Here is a 22,501-nt window from a genome sequence, read left to right on the forward strand (position 1 = left end):
GTATCTTGGGCAAAGGATCCTTTCTTGGGAGAAATCGTCTTTTGGTGGAAAGCTGTCCTCTTGCCATGTGGAAATGTCAACTACGTTCGGGATGAACTGAAAAGCGTTCCCAACTTTTCACATCGTTGCAAAAATAAATGTCCCAAAATCGCACTAAACGGATATAAATTGCTATAAAACGCTTTAAATTAACTACTTTGTGATGTTTGTAACTCCTATAACGAGTGAAAAGATGACCGGAGAAATATAACAGGCTAAACTAACGCTTGGAACAGGAGAGGGTCGGTGTCTTCCACGCGCGTTACGCAGCAAGAAAAGACTTGCTAGCTAAAGGTTTTTTTCATTTGTAGGGCCTGTGAACGAGCAATCGAGCCCGTTGGAATCGTCATCACGTAAAGGCATCCAGGGGAAGACGTAAGAAGTGTCCGTATAGTCATAGCAACGACAGAGCCCTTTTAAATGACTTCAGAAAAGTGGCCAACGTTTCTCAAATCTGACTCCATGTCAGGGAAATTGCTGTAGAATGGGCTCTGTTCCACTTAGAGACAAAATTTCAACTCCTATAGAAACTATAGACTGTTTTCTATCCAATAATAATAATAATATGCATATTGTACGATCAAGGATTTTGTGGGAAGCCGTTTAAAAAATTAGCCACATTAGCATAAATAGTCTAAACAGCGCCCCCATCCCCAACAGGTTAATGCAACCGCTGTGTCAGATTTCAAAAAAGCTTTACGGAAAAAGCAAACCATGCAATAATCTGAGTCGGTGCTCAGATCCCAATCAAGACACAAATATATCCGTCCATATTGTGCAGTCAACAGAAGTCAGAAATAATATTATAAACATTCACTTACCTTTGATGATCTTCCTCAGAATGCACTCCCAGGAATCCCAGTTCCACAATAAATGTTTGTTTTGTTAGATAATGTCCATCATTTATGTCCAAATAGCTATTTTGTTAGCGCGTTTTGTAAACAAATCCAGTCACGAAGCGCGTTAACTAGGAGCAGACGAAATGTCAAAAAGTTCCGTTACAGTCCGTAGAAACATGTCAAACGATGTATAGAATCCATCTTTAGGATGTTTTTAACAAAAATCTTCAATAATGTTCCAACCGGAGAATTCCTTTGTCTTCAGAAAAGCAAATGGAACAGAGCTTGCTCTCACATGAACGAGCGTCATGAGCTCAAAGCATTCTGCCAGACCTCTGACTCATTCCCCTCTCATTCGACCCCACTTCACAGTAGAAGCATCAGACAAGGTTCTATAGACTGTTGACATCTAGTGGAAGCCTTAGGAAGTGCGACATGACCCATCTCTCACTGTATCTTCAATAGGGAATGAGTTGAAAAACGACCAACCTCAGATTTCCCACTTCCTAGTTGGATTTCTTCTCAGGTTTTGGCCTGCCATATGAGTTCTGTTATACTCACAGACATCATTCAAACAGTTCTAGAAACTTCATAATGTTTTCTATCCAAATATACTAATAGTATGCATATATTAGCAACTGGGACTGAGTAGCAGGCCGTTTACTCTGGGCACCTTATTCATCCAAGCTACTCAATACTACCCCCAGCCATAAGAAGTTAAAGCAGCTGCCCAGCGCAGGGAGGGTATTTCAGTGGCACGATCCCAACCCTGTTATTTGCCTGGGAGCTGAATGTCTGGACCCGTAAAACAGGCCAGCAAGGCCTGTGTATGTGGAGGCAGGCAGGGAGGGAGTCTGTGTGAAGTCGGGTCACATCTCGCCATGCGAGATGAACACTAGCCCCAGGGGACAGGGGTTAAGTACCCTCTCAGGATCGGCTCCAGGGCCTCAGTGAGAAGCGGATTTATCTCTGTAAATATTTACCTTGCAGAGGTACAGCCAAGGTGGTGGGAAACCCAGACCAGCCCGGGGGCTGACAGGCCAGGCAGGGTGACCCAGAGAAAACATGGCCACGGACACAGACACATGGGCTAGGACCGCCCGGCTTCACGTTAGAGTAGTCGCTGTAGCTATACTCCTTCTTTATCTAAACATATCATCAGCAGACACCCTGAGAACACACACACACACACACACACACACACACACACACACACACACACACACACACACACACACACACACACACACACACACACACACACACACACACACACACACACACACACACACACACACACACACACACACACACACACACACACACTCAAACAGGAAAGAACGCTGTGACGATCGGAACCACGGGAAACACCTGAGTGGTCTCCGACAGTAACGGCCAGGATGACCTCTCGACCCTGCCCTCGGAACCAGACACCACCTTTTCTGTTTTCCTCCTTGGTGTGAGTTAAACCACCCCAGTCAGGTGACTGCTGCTCTCATGTTGAAGCCTTTCCTGTTCCTATGAGAAGCGAGCGGAGGCTATTTTTACTGTCATGTTTCAGGGCAACTTCCACTCTCTCTCTCTTTCTGCTCGCCTTACGTTGTCACGTGTCTGGGCTTGTTCTGTTTATGTTTAATTCAATCTAATTAGTAATTACATCATAATGTCATTACGGTTATGAATCCAAATGATGGTTCTCTAATAATGACGGGCTAAGTGGACCCGCTGAGAAACAAAACAAATAAAATGGGTTATTTTGACGCCCTGGTAAGAGGCCTGCACTGTTTAGAGGAGCGCTTGCTGGCATTGATCAACCGGACAGTGGAGCCACTTGGTCATAGGATGGAACAGTAAGCGTAGTGAGTTAGTACAACACCACGCCACACCCAGCTAACTAAATAAACTCGTTTAATGACTAGGTCCTGGTCTCCAGGGGAGGGGGGGACAGGGCAGGAGGGGGACTATGAGTGACTGCTTTGACACACACACAAAGAAATGGTCCTCTCTGCCTGCCCCGATGCCAACCTGGGCCTTAGACTACCTGGCATCGCCCACTGATGTCTTTTCCCTGGGTGGGGAGCTCTGCCAACAGGAAGTGATGCCCCACTGTGCTGATATCATGGTTCTTCTCACTTTCTGTTTAATAGAAAAGGGGGGGAAGTATGCAAAAAAAAATCATAGCTGTCCTCACTGTCTCTCTGTTTAGTAGGGGGGTGGGGGGGAAACGAACCCAAAAAAACAAAAAATCAGCAAGTGGAACGTCGTCAGTGGAAAGTCTGAGTCACCCGTTTTGACTTCAGAACGCTTGCTCGTGCCAGCAATGACCTTCCCCTCTGAAACACCATACCTGTTGACACTCGCTGAGTCCCTAACTCTGTGACTCTGCGGACGGGCGGGACCAGAGGGAGATGATTAAAACAAACTGCGGAGAGAGGACGACAGTTATAAACACGCTTGTCATCGGAGTCCAACCCAATGCACCCAATCACCCACCAATTCATTTAGGCACGCTTTCAAATGAATTTATCTTCAAGAGAGTGTGAGGCACTTAAAATCCTCTATTACACACTATAACACGTGTTACTGTGAACTACAGTCAAACACACTATAACACGTGTTACTGTGAACTACAGCCAAATACACTATAACACGTGTTACTGTGAACTACAGCCAAACACACTATAACACGTGTTACTGTGAACTACAGCCAAACACACTATAACACGTGTTACTGTGAACTACAGCCAAACACACTATAACACGTGTTACTGTAAACTACAGCCAAACACACTATAACACGTGTTACTGTGAACTACAGCCAAACACACTATAACATGTATTACTGTGAACTACAGCCAAACACACTATAACACGTATTACTGTGAACTACAGCCAAACACACTATAACACATGTTACTGTGAACTACAGCCAAACACACTATAACACGTGTTACTGTGAACTACAGCCAAACACACTATAACACATGTTACTGTGAACTACAGCCAAACACACTATAACACGTGTTACTGTGAACTACAGCCAAACACACTATAACACATGTTACTGTGAACTACAGCCAAACACACTATAACACGTGTTACTGTGAACTACAGCCAAACACACTATAACACGTGTTACTGTGAACTACAGTCAAACACACTATACCACATGTTACTGTGAACTACAGCCAAACACACTATAACACGTGTTACTGTGAACTACAGTCAAACACACTATAACACATGTTACTGTGAACTACAGCCAAACACATATCATTCACTACCCAATCCGATATATGAGAGCGGAGGCGGATATGATTATGATTCAACCCTGACTTATCCCTCCTAGTTCTTTCTTCCCATTTAGATTTCAACAGCAGTGACCATAACACAGCCTGTAGGAGACATGAGCTCTACGTCAGCTTCCGGGAGCTGGGCTGGCAGGTAAGCATCTAACTCTAACACTATTGGACTAAGAGGGACTACAGTACCCATAATTCCGCGTGTAACTATCCCATTTGACCAGAGTGAAAGAGACTTAACAACCTGTAGTTCATCTCATTACCAATACAATACAATACAATACAATACAATAACATACAATACAGAAACAAGGCCAGAATCTCATGTCAAAAGAAGGTCAATGAAGACATTTGGTAGAAGACAGCAGACTAACAAAAAGGCTTTTATACTGCTTTTATAACCATTTAAAGAAGCATTTCTGGGCAGTAAGAGTTTAAGTGGCCTGTGAACTCATTCAGGTTAATGGAGGGGAAAACAGGCAGCCACGTAGTCCTGCAAAACAAACAACCCCCTGTTAAGACAAAACTGACATCTAGAGCGAAAGTGCCAACACACACATACACAGAGAGACACACACACCCAGAGAGAGAGAGAGCGAGAGAGAGAGAGAGAGAGAGAGAGAGAGAGACACACACACACACACACCCAGAGAGAGACACACACACACACCCAGAGAGAGAGAGAGAGAGAGAGAGAGAGAAAGAGAGAGAGAGAGAGAGAGAAAGAGAGAGACACACACACACACACACCCAGGGAGAGACACACACACACCCAGAGAGAGAGAGAGAGAGAGAGAGAGAGAGAGAGAGAGAGAGAGAGAGAGAGAGAGCGAGAGAGAGAGAGAGAGAGAGAGAGAGACACACACACACACACACCCAGGGAGAGACACACACACACACAGAGAGAGAGAGAGAGAGAGAGAGAGAGAGAGAGAGAGAGAGAGAGAGAGAGAGAGAGAGAGAGAGAGAGAGAGAGAGAGAGAGAGAGAGACACACACACGCACACAGACAGGCAGAAAGAGAGAGGCAAAAAAGGAAGAGATTGTAGTAACTACCTGCTCCATGAGTGATTCCACAGGTATTTGTACCTATTCCTGCACTGATACATCCTAGGAGACCCAGTTGGAACTGAGGGAGAGAACTACTGTGACTACATGTAGAGACCCAGTTGGAACTGAGGGAGAGAACTACTGTGACTACATGTAGAGACCCAGTTGGAACTGAGGGAGAGAACTACTGTGACTACATGTAGAGACCCAGTTGGAACTGAGGGAGAGAACTACTGTGATACACAACACAGAGCTTTGGACCTCGTGCTAGTATACCGACGCTGCAGAACGAGCACTGTTTTATCAAACTCTTCAACAGTCAGTCAAATGAATATCACACAGGAGGTTGGTGGCATCTTAATTAGGGAGGACGGGCTCGTGGTAATGACTGGAGCAGAATGAGTGGAATGGTATCAAATACATCCAACATATGGTTTCCATGGTTTCCATGTGTTTGATGCCATTCCATTCACTCCCGTTCCAGCCATTGCTATGAGCCGTTCTCCCCCCAGCAGCCTCCACTGAGACATATGCACAGTACCTGCCTCAGCGTCCCATTCACAGAGCCTGCTGAACACACTGTAGACCATTAGGATGCCTGTTGTGACCAGATTGGTTAGCCATATCGAATGTTTTTCCTCTTGTGATTGTATCAGGACTGGATCATTGCACCTGAGGGCTACGCTGCCAACTACTGTGGTGGAGAGTGTGTCTTCCCCCTCAACGCCCATATGAACGCCACCAACCATGCCATTGTGCAGACACTGGTGAGTGATCCAAGAAGGCTTATAAAACTGCCGAGCTAATAAAGCTCCAAAAAAGTGGTATAAATGATGACCTCTGACCTTGTCATCGCCTCCCAGGTCCACCTCATGAACCCGGAGAATGTGCCCAAGCCCTGCTGCGCCCCCACCAAGCTGCACGCCATCTCTGTGCTCTACTTCGACGACAACTCCAACGTCATCTTGAAGAAGTACAAGAACATGGTGGTCAGGGCCTGTGGTTGCCACTGACAACCGCCATGTCGTCATGGTCACCTGACCGCGGCGCGGGCTGCAGCGGAGACGGAGACACGACATCCTGCGTCTGCCTGTATGTCAGTGTGTGTACTACCCGCTCTCATACTCAGGGTGAGGGAGGAACTGATAAAGGACCAGACCAATGTGCTGCTTTCCACTCTCTCTCTCATCTAAGTGATGTTCAAATTCTCCGACGGCTACTTGCTCCATTACAGCAAAACAACTCGAAGACGTAGGGGAATTGACTCAATGTTATCTCAGCGCGGGTAGCCAATCCCGTCAGATGTAGTGGAATGACACAGAAAACATGTAGAAATGGGGGAGACAGCATTAGCCCAACTACAGTGCATTTGGAAAGTATTCAGACGCCTCAACTTTTTCCACATTTTGTTAACTTACAGCCTTATTCTAAATTCGTTTTTTTTTAATATATCTAATCTACACACAATACCCCATAATGAAGTGAAAACAAGTTTTTAGAAATGTTTGCAAATTTATTACAAGTAAAAAACAAATACCCTATTTACATAAGTATTCAGAAATTGAGTTCAGGTGCATCCTGTTTCCATTGATCATCATTGAGATGTTTCTACAACTTGATTGAAGTCCACCTGTGGTAGATTGGACATGATTTGGAAAGGCACACACCTGTCTATATAAGATCCCACAGTTGACAGTGCATGTCAGAGCAACAACCAAGCCATAAGGTCACTCTGACAGAGTTCCGGAGTTACTCTATGGAGATGGGAGAACCTTCCAGAGGGACGACCATCTCTGCAGCACTCCACCAATCAGGCCTTCATGGTGGTGGCCAGACGGATGCCACTTCTCAGTAAAAGGCACATGACAGCCCTCTTGGAGTTTGCAAAAAGGCACCTAAAGGAATCTCAGACCATGAAAAACAAGATTCTCTGGTCTAATGAAACCAAGATTGAACTCTTTGGCCTGAATGCCAAGCGTCACTTCTGTAGGAAACCTGGCTCCATCCCTATGGTGAAGCATGGCGGTGGCAGCATCCTGCTGTGGGGATGTTTTTCAGCGACAGGGACTGGGAAACTAGTCAGGATCGAGGGAAAGATAAACAGAGCAAAGAGAGATCCTTGATGAAAACCTGCTCCAGAGCGCTCAGGACCTCAGACTGGGGCGAAGGTTCACCTTCCAAAAGAACAACAACAATAAGCACACAGCCAAGACAACATAGGACAAGTTTCAATGTCCTTGAGAGGCCCAGCCAGAGCCCGGACTTGAACCTGATCTAACATCTTTGGAGACCTGAAATTAGCTATAAATGTGATATTTCAGTTTTTGCTTTGCCATTATGGGGTATTGTGTGTAGATGGACGAGGAAAAGAAAACATCCATTTTAGAATAAGGCTGTAATGTAACAAAATGTGGAAAAAGTCAATGGGTCTGAATACTTCCCCATTGCATTGTATGAATAAAATATACTGTCTGACTAACCAAAGCCTGATTTTATCATCAACAATCTGCTGATATTGTAATATTTATGTCACGTTAGTTAATGTAAAAAGATATTTCCTACTTGTTATGTATTGTACTCGTAAGCTTTTCCGCCATATTCACCTGGCTTCCAAAAATATAATACGGGCCGAACGGAAACGACCACATACTCTTTTAGTTGTGATATCTTCATTTGGTCAATATTTGCCAGGCTCACGCGGAGTTCATTTCACTGGACTGGTTCATCAGGTAGCAGGTTGTGGCTCAACTGACGTACCGCTCCAAAGACGGCTTCCACCTCATCCCTCGGACATACCGCAAACTGTTACTCCAATCGAACTTAACATATTATTCCCAAAAACCTGCACAGAGTAGAAAAGCTATTTGTTGGTCAAACCAGCTGATCAAATGTTTAGGACCAATTTTCTGAAATTAGCTTCGGTGTGATTTTTTTTGACCATTTGTCATTGATGTAGAAATAGGAAGTGTCAATGTATTCACAGAACTTTGTGCGAGTACAAACATTCAAAACATGCTAAGACATTGACATATGGGTTTATAAACAGAACAGTTGACTATAGCTGAAAATTGGATACCCTTTGTACCAAAAGAAAATCCAAAAATCACAAAATATACCTCTGGTAAGCTGCTGTTTACATTTGTGATCATGTTTAGACTTACTTTTGTGTGTAAATACTTGTACATTTTCAGCTTATTTATTGCACCTCTTAAAATGTCATGCCATATTACAGAGAAATGTGAACAAATGAAAAATACTATTTTTGGAAAAAGACATTTTATTACAAAATCTCATGTTACAACTTGCTTTTTGTTTACAAAATACATGGGCAGTGTACAACCCACTCACGAGAGAAAAACAAACAGCTTTCCTTCACTGGAGTCTGCCTAGACCATGTGCTATCCATAAAGATTGTACTAACAATATGTGGTTAGCCTCTGAACGCATTGGTTTCCCTTAATTGAGCATTGAATGTAAAAACTGCCTCATCCAGCAACTCCATGAACATACACAATCTTTTGATTCACCCCAACCGCCCCAGAATAGCGCACACACGCATATTCAAAGACTTAAGACTACATCTGGAAAGAAGGAAAATCAACATTGTCATCATATCTTACTGACTAAACAAGTCAAATATAATTGATCATTATGTGGGTGTAATTTTATTTTTTTTTGTATTCTATTTTTACTCTTCCAAGCATACGTGGTAAACCAAACATTCCAAATTGTTTTCAAAGGTAGATAAACCCAAAGTAAAAGTGACCGTAGCACTAATGTTGTGGCATTCTTGTGCTTCACTGGGAGAATGTTTTACACTGGTGCCTGAGACGCTTAGTCTATAGAACAGAATATTAAAATAAGCTTTGTGAAATCTATTGCATTTACACAAGAACATATTCCATTCTAATGAACTAGCCGTACAAAACCATTTTTAAATATATACTTTTTTTTGTACATATGACACAATCCCTTGCAAACCATTTGAGGGACTTTGTCAAACATGGACTAATGACTAATACAGCTTTCCTGTAATGACCCAAACTGGTAGATTCCATTCAAAAGGCATGACTTGAGTGTACAAACTGACGATCACAATCATTGTTTATAAAAACGGTGATAACACCAACACTGCGCCTGATATTGGGCCGTGGCGGGACCGAACTGAAGCCTCACAGCACAAACGTATATAGAAGAAAAACAAAATAGGTCTACATTCAGACTTTTTGTAGCACATTTACGATGTCAGAAGAACACACAAAAAGGGCAGTTTGACACGAAACACTGAAAAGTAGTTTCCTGCAGCCTTCCCCGACATAGCCAACAAGCAGTTGGGGGGACTCTACAAAAACATACGTGGGATACAAATATAGTTGATAAGAGATAGTATGGAGTAGGCCGAGAACTGGGTGTCCCTGAGAGTTAAGTTAGTTAGGCCATTACTGGCATGGATGAGAAGTACCGTCAACTTAACGCTCAACGTCACGCGGCTTTGACCTCTTTGCTGCAGTAACAATTACATAAGTGTCTCGTGATTTATCAGCATGATTTCCTTAAATCACCAAAAATAAGGTTATTGAAATTTCAGACAAACTCAGGCAGGTTAATCCAACGTTTTTTTGATACAACCGGCAGGCACCATATACGACGACTGTCCTTGAGTTGTGTCAAGCGTTGGGATGACTATCACGGTATGCATTGTCAAGGTCTGACTGATTAAGTACCGCTGGCAAAAAGTGGTTGTCCATCACATCATTTCATTTCCAGAGGAAGAGTGGGACTAGGCAGCCCAAACGAATAGTCACACAAACTATTGGATTATAACAGAAACAAAAAGGGGGTAAACAAGGCATTACATAGAGGGGGGGGGGGGGGGAAACGGGTCTGTTGATTCTACTGCTTTCTGAAAGGAAAACGATCAGAGAGAGAAGAGAGCTAGCCTCTATGGGAGAGTGGATGCCTCTCATTGGCCAGATACGCTGTGTGGGGGAGGAAAGAAGTAACGACGGATGTTGATTGGATAGTGCTACAGCTCGTCTCGGGCCTGCTTCATCACAAAGCCGTGCAGGCTCTCCAAGTCGCGCCCTCCATGATGCTCCTCACCTTGCACACCCGCCCTGAACATCAGCAGGGTGGGGTACCCACTCACCTGTAGCAGGGAAAGAGGACAAAGGTTCAAGTCTGACATCCACTAAAGGTAACAACCCCTAGCTAGCCCCGACCTCTTCAGTGTTTGCTGATCTGAAGGGAATGGATAAGTATATGGTAATATGGTCTCAATTTCACCTAGCTCTGCAATGCCTTCACCTTAACACTTCCCCCTTCATTTACATTTACGTCATTTAGCAGACGCTCTTATCCAGAGCGAATTACAAATTGGTGCATTCACCTTATGATATCCAGTGGAACAACCACTTTACAATAGTGCATCAAAATCTTTAGATCTTTAAATCCCTTCCTTCAAATGTCGATACGAAGGAATGTTGATGTTCTCTTACTGAAAACCACACATAAACCATCTAAACTCAGAAAAAAAAGAAGTCCTCTCACTGCCAACTGTGTTTATTTTTCAGCAAACTTACCATGTGTAAATATTTGTGTGAACATAACAAGATTCAACAACTGAGACATAAACTGAACAAGTTCCACAGACATGTGACTAACAGAAATTGAATAATGTATCCCTGAACAAAAGGGGGTCAAAATCAAAAGTAACAGTCAGTATCTGGTGTGGCCACCAGCTGCATTAAGTACTGCAGTGCATCTCCTCCTCATGGACTGCACCAGATTTGCCAGTTCTTGCTGTGAGATGTTACCCCACTCTTCCACCAAGGCACCTGCAAGTTCCTGGACATTTATGGGGGGAATGGCCCTAGTCCTCACCCTCCGATCCAACAGGTCCCAGACGTGTTCAATGGGATTGAGATCCGGGCTCTTCGCTGGCCTTGGCAGAACACCGACATTCCTGTCTTGCAGGAAATCACGCACAGAACGAGCAGTATGGCTGGTGGCATTGTCATGCTGGAGGGTCATGTCAGGATGAGACTGCAGGAAGGATACCACATGAGGGAGGAGGATGTCTTCCCTGTAACGCACAGCGTTGAGATTGCGTGCAATAACAAGCTCAGTCCGATGATAATGCCACACACCGCCCCAGATCATGACGGACACAGGGCTCAGTTTGACTAGGCTACTGATGCCTACTTTGTGTTGGTACAGCGTGCGAAGCTGGGCACAGTGCTCAGTTTGACTAGGCTACTGATATTGCCTGGGGTTATCTGGTATGCAAACGACTAAGCACAGTTCCACACCGAAAGAGAGGATGCATCAGTTGTCACAAAAGATGGTGTTTTCGGATGGTAGTATGTAATAGGATCACAACATTTTAGTGAACCGTCGATTCGTTAAGTTTGAATTTATTTTCTGAATGATGCACGCTACATTTGGATCAGTTTTGGGGTCAGCGGACCGATGCACTTGTATCTTAAACATTTGAATCAGGGGGCCAATGCGTACTGGTGAATTGTCACGTCCCTATTGTTTAGCAGTGTGAATCACAAATTCATTTATTTCTACCTGTTAGCCTATAAAGAGCCAGACAGGCTGCAGCTGAAGAGACTACTGCCCCCATGGCCTTGAGTCAGTGGAAATTCCCTAGTGATAAAGGTTGTGATGGTCCTACCATGGACCGTCCTAGTGATAAAGGTTGTGATGGTCCTACCATGGACCGTCCCAGTGATAAAGGTTGTGATGGTCCTACCATGGACCGTCCCAGTGATAAAGGTTGTGATGGTCCTACCATGGACCGTCCCAGTGATAAAGGTTGTGATGGTCCGACCATGGACCGTCCCAGTGATAAAGGTTGTGATGGTCCTACCATGGACCGTCCCAGTGATAAAGGTTGTGATGGTCCTACCATGGACCGTCCCAGTGATAAAGGTTGTGATGGTCCTACCATGGACCGTCCCAGTGATAAAGGTTGTGATGGTCCTACCATGGACCGTCCCAGTGATAAAGGTTGTGATGGTCCTACCATGGACCGTCCCAGTGATAAAGGTTGTGATGGTCCGACCATGGACCGTCCCAGTGATAAAGGTTGTGATGGTCCTACCATGGACCGTCCCAGTGATAAAGGTTGTGATGGTCCTACCATGGACCGTCCCAGTGATAAAGGTTCTGATGGTCATTGACTTAAAGGACAATGAGGGAGTCAGATCCACCGTTCCGGGTAGCGCAGCATCACTGATCAACCAATCCTACAATGAGGTGGCTGTGGAGCCAGAGATCACAACCTCAGCTAAGCCTGTTCACTGTTTCTGCTTCCTGTGGCCCTGGGTCACACCTGCTGTTGTTTGTGTGTTTATAACAGCATGTATCAAGTTGCAGGATCTCACCGTCTGGCTGTTTACACCCCAGAGCATGGTAGACTTCACTAGCACTATTTCTGAGCCATCTCTCAGCTTCAGACAGTCAATGTACAACACCTACTGAAAACTTGTTGCAGATCGTCCTCTCCACTGTGCAGTCCACTTTGCCAATCTTGACATCAGTCAGGCCAGGGAACTCCTTCTTAGACAGGTCCTCCCAGGTAGGTGCCAGACTCTTACAGTGGCCACACCTGGAGAGGGAGGTTAAGTAACTTATGGTTATGTCTTCTCGTTTTAAGTAAATCACCAACTCAAATTGCCTTAAATATTGTACATTTCATATGGTGAGATGGGTTAAATAGAACATACATGTGGATTTAATAGCTCATAGAGGAGCTCTTTCTTACCATGGCGCATAGAACTTGATGAATACCAGCCCCTTGGCCACTGTCTCGTCAAAGTTGGCCTCTGTGAGTGTAACTACGCCAGACTGCAAGGGGAAAAAAAATAAGCGATCATTTCAGATTGTATCATTCATGGTCCTGTATTGGTTTATACGTCCACAAGACCAGTAATTCAAAGAAGTAGCCTAAGTTCATAAACCCGGACAGCCGAGACGAATCGAGTTCTACGTTTGATTGAAAGTAGCATCAGATCTGTCCTTTAACCACACGTGTCATGTCTTTGTTCAAGGGTTAGACTTTAGTGATGTCACCGTTCACACTTAACATTCTAATTTAATAATAACAAATGCCATTTAGCAGACACTCTTATCCAAAGCGACTTACAGTCACGCGTGCATACATTTTAAGTATGGGTGGTCCCGGGAATCAAACCCACTATTCTAGCATTGCAAACACAAAAATAGCTAGCCTGCCCATGATTGAGACTTCTAGTTAACCGTTGTGTAGCAGAGGCCTATGCCTGGAATCCAGTCTGCAGTAGACTGCGAGTCGAACAGCTTGGCCTGGTAATCTCACTGCTAAAACATCAGCCTGAGATCTTATTCACTTATTAAGTATCTGGAGAGGTAAGCTGTAAAAACGTGCTGCCCACACCTGCAACACGGTGCCCGGGCCCCAAAATTAGATCTCGACGTAGGCATTTACCCACAACATAGCATGTGGAGTATTTTAAATCTGGAAGGCACATGTGCTTGGCCCCATTATGCCTGATAGAAAGTCACACACACTGTAGTACCTCCTCTTTGGCGGGCTCATCGCTGGGTACTGGGATCTCGTTGGCATGTGGGTGTTCATCATCCTCCTTAACAGCAGCAGCCTTGACCTGGTTGTCCACAAAGTCCTTCAGAGAGTCCAGGTCCCGCTTGCCTCTATACTGGTCCGCCTGAACAGACACCACCACCGGAAAGGGTTAACAAACTGACTCATTAAATGGTGAAGTCATAGCTCCTCACAAACATGAATGGGTTACAGAACACAATGTCTTCTTCAGTGAGGTAGCCAACCAAACTAGGTACCTTCTCTCCGTCCTTGAAGAAGAGCAGTGTGGGGTAGCCACGCACAGCGTTCTCAGAGCACACGTCATAGTGCTGGGTACAGTCCACCTGGCCAATCACAACACACTAGTTTAATCAGAATTCATTCAGCATATCCAGCTGGTATAGCCAGTTGCGCTTTTCATGTGGAAATATTAACATGCAGTAAATTCTACTACCACTGGGCTGTCAGTACAATACAAACATCAAAACACAGCCATAAATAACATTTGTTGAAGGAGATCGTATCATTCTACTGTACAAACGAGTCGTCATAAGTTCCGTATCCTGGACTGGTGCACATGTGACAAACATGGCGCTCTAGTCCCCTGCCGGTGACTTGTCACCCACCTTGCCGATCTTGATGTTGTCTGAGTACTCGAAGCTGGTGGCCAGCTGCTCCCAGGTCGGGGCCATGGCCTTGCAGTGACCGCACCAGGGGGCAAAGAACTTGACAAAGTGGGACCCTGCGAAGAAGACAGGAAAAAGAAAGATTGTAGTTAATACTGGAAAACATCATATAAAACGTACAGTAAGCCTCCCGAGTGGCGCAGCGGTCTAAGGCACTGTATCGCAGTGCTAGAGGCATCACTACAGATCCAGGTTCGATCCCGGGCTGTGTCGCAGCTGGCCACAACCCGGGAGACCCATGAGACAATTGACCCAGCGTCGTCCGGGTTAGGCCGGCTGCACAGTGTTACCTCCAACACATTGGTGCGGCTAGCTTCCGGGTTAAGCGAGCCGTGTGTTAAAGAAGCAGTGTGGCTTGGCCGGTCATGTTTCGGAGGCTCTCGACCTTCGCCTCTCCCGAGTCTATACAGGAGTTGCAGCAATGAGACAAGACTAACTACCAATTGTATATCACGAAAATTGTGGAGGGGAAAAAAAGGGGTAAAAAGAACCAATAAATAGTCATGTACAGTAAGGGTTAGAGGACGCCCGTTTAATCGGAATGGCCGATTAATTAGGGCCGATTTAAAGTTTTCATAACAATCGGTAATCTGCATTTTTGGACACCGATCATGGCCGATTACATTGCACTCCACGAGGAGACTGCGTGGCAGGCTGACTACCTGTTATGCGAGTGCAGCAAGGAGCCACGGTAAGGTGCTAGCTAGCATTAAACGTATCTTATAAAAAAACAATCAAACTACACATGGTTGATGATATTACTAGATTATCTAGCTTGTCCTGCATTGCATACAATCGATGCGGTGCCTGTTAATTTATCATTGAATCACAGCCTACTTCTCCAAACGGGTGATTTAACAAGCACATTCGCGGAAAAAAGCACTTTCGTTGCACCAATGTGTACCTTACCATAAACATCAACGCCTTTCTTAAAATCAATACACAAGTATATATTTTTAAATCTGCATATTTAATTAAAATAAATTAATGTTAGCAGGCAATATTAAACTAGGGAAATTGTGTCACTTCTCTTGCATTCATTGAACGCAGAGTCAGGGTATATGCAACCGTTTGGGCCGCCTGTCTCGTTGCGAACTAATTTGCCAGAATTTTACGTAATTATCACATAACATTGAAGGTTGTGCAATGTAACAGCAATATTTAGACTTAGGGATGCTACCTGTTAGATAAAATACGGAATGGTTACGTATTTCACTGAAAGAATAAACGTTTTGTTTCCGAAATGATCGTTTCCGGATTTGACCATATTAATGACCTAAGGCTCGTATTTCTGTGTGTTATTATATTATAATTAAGTCTATGATTTGATAGAGCAGTCTGACTGAGCTGTGGTAGCCAGCAGCATGCTCGTAAGCATTCATTCAAACAGCACTTTCCTGCGTTTGCCAGCAGCTCCTCGCAATGCTTCAAGCACTACCGAGATTAGGGTGGTAATACTAAAGTACCATTTAGAACATCCAATAGTCAAAGGTATATGAAATACAAATGGTATAGAGAGAAATAGTCCTATAATAACTACAACCTAAAACTTCTTACATGGGAATATTGAAGACTCATGTTAAAAGGAACCACCAGCTTTCATATGTTCTCATGTTCTGAGCAAGGAACTTAAACATTAGCTTTTTTACATGGCAAATATTGCACTTTTACTTTCTTCTCCAACACTTTGTTTTTGCATTATTTAAACCAAATTGAACATGTTTCATTATTTATTTGACTAAATTGATTTTATTGATGTGTTATATTAAGTTAAAATAAAAGTGTTCATTCAGTATTGTTGTAATTGTCATTATTACAAATATATATAAAAAATAAAAAAAAATCGTCCGATTAATCGGTATCAGCTTTTTTTGGTCCTCCAATAATCAGTATCTGCGAAAAATCATAATCGGTCAACCTCTAGTAAGGGTAGCTACAATCTGAAAGCACAGAATTAAAGTATTTTACAGTTGTATTTAATTAACTCAAGTTAGAGCGTTTCAGCTTACAGATGGGTATTTAGTTGATGGAATAACATGAGAAATTACATCAACTATAAAATCGCCTGTGCGTTACTGGCCCGGAGACTAAAATACACTGAGCTCAGAGGTTAAATGTTACCCATGACGCAATTTCGTCACAGCCCATCTTGTCACCATTTAAAAGGTTGGACACAAACATTCCTCTTAAAAATGATCCCGTCATATCCTGTCTTTTCCCCCTCCAAACAGGAATCATTTATTTTTCTTTCTCAAACAAAACATTCAACTCAAAACCGGGCTGAAGAGCTGCAATTTCAGCAGGACATTTATCGTGACCACCATTTATTTTTGTTGTGCTTGTCCAGTGACCGGAAACATGCGGTTGCATGAGATAAATGTAGAGTGGATTGCATCATGGTTTCAAGGGAATGACAGCATCTAAATGATGTTAATCGCTGTAGAAAATGGACGTATGCAGCTTACAAAAACAGTTGCGTTAAGGAACCCTCACATGTTATATTTCGGGTATAAATAGACAAGCCTGGTCCCATGTCAGTTTGTGCGGCCTTGCCAACTCCTATGGTGCGAGACATCAGAAACAGAACTGGGACCAGGCTATAAAGAGACTGTTGACATATGTATATTGCACTGACAGATCCCAGTCCCCCCCCACGTTACCTTTAGCGATGTGGGCCTTGAAGTTGCCGGCAGTGAGATCAAACAGGCCTTGCTTGGGCTCCGGGGCTTTGGGAGGCTCCAGTTCAGTCTCTGGCTCCTGCAAACCCATAGAACATCATGCCACACACCAAATAAAGACTGCCATCGCGTAACATTAGTCTGAAGGTTATATTAAGATGGTCTGAAAGGTTTAACGCAGGGATCTCCAACTGGTGGATCTTATTCGGACCCCAAGTTTTCAATGATTTATTGTTGGACATAAGACTGAAAACATATGATTTACATTTTGGAAACCTGTTCCAATAGAGACATTGATTGTTTACAAAAAGGTATGAAATGATTATGTTTTAGACAAATATTATGTAGTTACGAAAGTTCAAATCAGTAAGGCTCACATGTATTTAATTTCAGTAAGCATAATATATTCACATTTCCTCCTATCTCATGGGCATAGCGTTTAGTCATACGGTGCTGGCTACAAATGTTACGTATGTCCTACTCTTTCACAATTAGCAAGCGCAGGGATCATCATTCAATGGTTAACTCCAGCCTTTGAGCACGGCACGCTAAGGCAACGTCACCATGCCTGCTAATTAACCTATGGGCTCACTAGTGCAATTACACTATATATACACAAGTATGTGGACACCCCTTTAAATGAGTGGATTAGGTTATTTCAGGTGTGGCTGACAAGTGTATAAAATCGAGCACACAGCCATGTAATCTCCATAGACAAACATTGGCAGTAAAAGGCCTTACTGAAGAGCTCAGTGACTTTCAACGTGGCACCGTCATAGGATGCCACCTTTCCAACAAGTCAGTTGTTAAATTTCTGCCCTGCTAGAGGTGCCCCGGTCTATTATTGTGCTTATTGTGAAGTGGAAACTTCTAGGAGCAACAATGACTCAATCACGAAGTGGAAACAGTTTGGGTAAGGCCCTTTCCTGTTTCAGTATGACAATGCCCCTGTGCACAAAGCGAGGTCCAAACAGATATGGTTTGTCGAGATCGGTGTGGAAGAACTTGACTGGCCTGCACAGAGCCCTGACCTCAACCCCATCGAACACCTTTGGGATGAATAGGAATGCCGACTGCGAACCAGACCTAATCGCCCAACATCAATGCCCGACCTCACTAATGCTCGTAGCTGAATGGAAGCAAGTCCCCTCAGCAATGTTCCAACATCTAGTGGAAAACCTTCCCAGAAGTGTGGCGGCTGTTATAACAGCAAAGGGGGGATCAAGTCCATAATAATGCCATGAGATTTTCAACGAGCAGGTGTCCACATACACTACATGACCAAAAGTATCACTTTCCTTTCTCTCGACCAATGGGAATAAACCTAGGGTCTCTCACTTGATGTTTTACAGTAAAAATCTTCCAAACGACCTTCCACCTCCACCTGAAGGCCCGTCATTGGAATACCGTTTTTCCAGCAGGGGGTTGGGGGGGGGGGGTATTTGATGCCAGCTATCTGCCATCTACATCTGGCTCTGAGGAGCATTTCTTCTGAGACGAGGCCTACCCCAATATAGCCAAATAAAAATGCCGTATTGCATTCTGTCTTTGTCGTCCATTCAGTTAAGCCTGTACTCGATTTATATATTTGTTTGGGCTTCTTGCGGTCAATTTGCAGTCTACAAATAATTTGTAATTATCATCCAGCCCCCTGACCATCCACTAATGAAAACAAAAATCGTCCCGCAGCTAAATATAGTTGATGATCCCTGGTTTAAAAATCGTCCCGTGGCTAAACCCTGGTTGATGATCCCTGGTTAAAGTGACAACCTCTCATCACCTCCATTCCTTCCCATTGAAAACAGGATAAAGTGGAAGTGGGAAGCGATAACAAGGTTGTCCACCGTTCCTTTGCTTTCACCTGTCTAAGGCTTTCATATCAGATAAACGAAATGAGGAGAAGCCATTTCAGATGAGATGATAGGATGCATGTAACTCCGCCCACTTACCACAGGCTCGTCCTGCAATGTGTTGAGCATCCAGGTCTCCAGAGACTGCAGGTCCCTGGGGCCTTGGTACTTCACAGCCTCCTGCTCAGGTTTGAACAGCTTCAGCCTACAGACAACATAGGGGTCAACGAGATCATTCGCCTCAATGACTAGGCCATACTGCTCTGTAAGATGACTGACACACTCGCAATACACTTAACTGGTCAATTCCTTTGTAATTACGTGAAACTGAACGTTGTTTTTATGACAGAAGATTTTATAAGCACACTAGGGTCCAGGTTCCGCTTTTACAGCATACACTGCAAAACAAGGTGGGTAAAAATGTAACTAAATGCATGTCAATGTTTCACTGCTATCGGTCAATAAGTAATCAAATCTAGCTACATGATTTACCCCAGTGGCAAAATTAAGATGCATATCCCAATGGCAAAATGAAGATATATATTTATTTTATTTAACTAGGCAGGTCAGCCTACCCCAGCCAAACCTGAACGACGCTGGGCCAATTGTGCGCCGCCCTATGGGACTCTCAATCACGGCCGGATGTGATACAGCCTAGATTCGAACTAGGGAATGTAGTGACGCCTCTGGCACTGAGATGCAGTGCCTTAGACCGTTGCGCCACTTGGGAGCCCAGGAGCAAAATGAAGATACACGATGAAATGGCAAGGTAGTACATGAACTTCTCCAATAAGAAATCCAGTAAGAAACGGTTCTGTTGCGCAACATTTAAAAAAAAACATTGCTATGGTGTGCCCTAATTAATACAACCCTGTGCTTACGTGGGGTAGCCCCTGACGCCGTGGACATTGGAGCAGAACTTAACATCCTGAGTGCAGTCAAACTTTACGACGTAGGCGGGCGGCGACTCCATGTTGTTGTATTTGTCCCCCATCTCGTTCCATGTCCCCTGTAGCCTCTGACAGTGACCACACCTGGAAGCAAAACGCAGCACAGGTTCTTTCAAAGTCTTTCTCCTGAGGTGGTACAGGCTTCACAGTTATGCCTGGAATCAACAGTGTTTCCCTTATACCATTGTTGCCACCGCTGAGAGATACATATCTACTAAGACTGCTGATGTTTTGGGGGGTGGAAACACTGATTAGGCTAGGTATCAAATAGAGAGAGCAGTCTCAGTGGAAAAGAGAAACCTGATACAACTCAACACTCCTATTGAATTCCATATGCTTAACTGTCTTCATGTTTCTATGGCACTAGAATGTGCCGCCTTGTTATGTTGTCTGACTTAAGTTATCCACACATATGTTTCTTTGATCAGATTGTGCAGTGTGGGGTCAGCTTGTAACTGTATTCGGTGAGGTATAAAGTAAAGACACTCCTGTGAAGTGATGAAGAACCGCAATGTTGTCTATACGCTTACATTTCAGAAAAGACACCAAAATATTAGGCCTTACTACAGCAAGTAGATTGTTACTTGTGTTGAAAAAACGTGGGACATTTTTAGGCATCTTTAGTGCATGCCCGTCTACAAAGTTACGTCAATCAGTGCTTGCCACGTAAGCGGTCACATCCTGAAATGGTCCATTACTCCACTACTGTTAGCTAGCTAGGCTAGCTGTTATATAGTAGAAAATGTGCGGCAAACTGAACACCCCGAAAAAAAGAATATATACAACAACAAAAAACACTGCGCATGTAACTAGCGACTGTGTCAACTAACGTTAAAGGACGGGTCAGTCCAAGTTTAATCATGACTTCAGAAAGTTCACAAGCTTAAATAAGTTAAGGCTCTAATGATTACCAACCAAAGTATGCTAACTAACGTTAGCGTTGTTCTGGTCTCGTGTGGTTTGTTAGCAAATCTTTAGCCAGTGTGTTAGCTAGATTATAATGACTTCTCATCTATGTAATGATGGATAACATTTTATATACAAGTCCTAGTTAACATTTGTAGCAAAAATAATACAACTTGGCTGACTAGTTAGCCGGCAAAAAAGCTGCGCTAGCTAGCTGCAAGTTAGCGGTTGCTGTAGCCCCTGACAACTTGAAAATCTGATAAATTGGTAAAGAAATATGGTATCCATCTAAATATTGTCAATAACTTCAAACTACACACTACCTAGCGAGTTTATTCAAAACGTTTGCTTACCAAGGGGCGAAGAACATGACAAAGTGGGGAGCGGTTGGGACAGCATCGTTGAACATATCCACTGTATACGTATGCTTGGCATGTTCATCTTCTTCAGAATCAGCATCGCAAAATATATTACCAAAAAGTAACGAACAATAAATAAAACACAACATAAAATGTGTGCAATTCAGTGCTGAGGAGGCCATGATCCCGTCTTGCTGAGCCACTAGTCTGTCTGTGAATATCACTAACGCTGACCTTTGAAGAATCTGGATAGGACCCATGCACGATGAGACGCTCTAAACAATGTCTGCAGCCGTTTTACAGGTGGAGATGAAATCTACATTATATAGAGATCTGTGGCATGGCGTCGCGCCACTGCTGCACTTCAAACACTTCTAAACAAGCTCCAACAAGTTTTAATCAGATGCTTTCGCAAGTAGGATAGACATCAATGGCTATCTTTATTTGTACTATTTTCTACATTGTAGAATAATAGTGAAGACATCAAAACTATGAAATAACACATGGAATCATGTAGTAACCAAAAAAGTGTTAAACAAATCAAAATATATTTTATATTTGAGATACTTCAATGTAGCCACCCTTTGCCTTGATGACAGCTTTGCACACTCTTGGCATTCTCTCAACCAGCTTCAATGCATTTCAATTAACAGGTGAGCCTTAGTAAAAGATCATTTGGAATTTCTTTCCTTCTTAATGTGTTTGAGCCGATCAGTTGTGTTGTGACAAGGTAGGGGTGGTATACAGAAAATAGCCCTATTTGGTAAAATACCAAGTCCATATTATGGCAAGAACAGCTCAAATAAGCAAAGAGAAACGACAGTCCATCATTACTTTCAGACATGAAGGTCAGTCAATACAGAATATTTCAAGAACTTTGAAACTTTCTTCAAGTGCAGTTGCAAAAACCATCAAGCGCTATGATGAAACTGGCTCTCATGGGGACTGCCACAGGAAAGGAAGACCCCGAGTTACCTCTGCTGCAGAAGATACATTCATTAGAGTTAACTGCACCTCAGATTGCAGCCCAAATAAATGCTTCACAGAGTTCAAGTAACAGACACATCTCAACTGTTCAGAGGAGACTGTGTTAATCAGGCCTTCATGGACGAATTGCTGCAAAGAAACCACTACTAAAGAACACCAATAAGAAGAAGAGACTTGCTTGGGCCAAGAAACAAGAGCAATGGACATTAGATCGGTGGAAATCTGTCCTTTGGTCGGATGAGTCCAAAGTTTTGATTTTTGGTTCC

At 43.6% G+C, this 22,501-nt stretch overlaps 2 protein-coding genes across 2 annotated transcripts in view; one reads left to right on the top strand and one right to left on the bottom strand.

Annotated features, from left to right (window-relative positions):
* The window catches only part of LOC129823037 (bone morphogenetic protein 7-like), a 55,367-nt gene extending 46,696 nt beyond the window's left edge, over positions 1 to 8,671 (top strand). Inside the window, exons 5-7 of the mRNA XM_055881708.1 lie at positions 4,246 to 4,322; positions 5,886 to 5,996; positions 6,093 to 8,671. Of these exons, the coding sequence (XP_055737683.1) occupies positions 4,246 to 4,322; positions 5,886 to 5,996; positions 6,093 to 6,242 (338 nt within the window). The 3' untranslated portion in view covers positions 6,243 to 8,671. The remainder of the gene's footprint in view (positions 1 to 4,245; positions 4,323 to 5,885; positions 5,997 to 6,092) is intronic.
* On the bottom strand, positions 8,487 to 21,498 carry LOC129823036 (thioredoxin domain-containing protein 5-like). The gene is made up of 10 exons (XM_055881707.1): positions 21,243 to 21,498; positions 19,915 to 20,067; positions 19,133 to 19,238; positions 17,166 to 17,262; positions 14,446 to 14,561; positions 14,077 to 14,163; positions 13,797 to 13,943; positions 13,004 to 13,086; positions 12,718 to 12,847; positions 8,487 to 10,378 (listed from the first exon to the last, which is right to left on the bottom strand). The coding sequence occupies exons 1-10, from the start codon at positions 21,428 to 21,430 to the stop codon at positions 10,256 to 10,258; spliced, it is 1,230 nt and encodes a 409-aa protein (XP_055737682.1). The 5' UTR covers positions 21,431 to 21,498; the 3' UTR covers positions 8,487 to 10,255.
* Positions 21,499 to 22,501: the final 1,003 nt, after the last annotated feature.

The sequence above is a fragment of the Salvelinus fontinalis genome, chromosome 25 (genome assembly GCF_029448725.1).
Source record: "Salvelinus fontinalis isolate EN_2023a chromosome 25, ASM2944872v1, whole genome shotgun sequence".
Lineage (NCBI taxonomy): Eukaryota > Metazoa > Chordata > Actinopteri > Salmoniformes > Salmonidae > Salvelinus > Salvelinus fontinalis.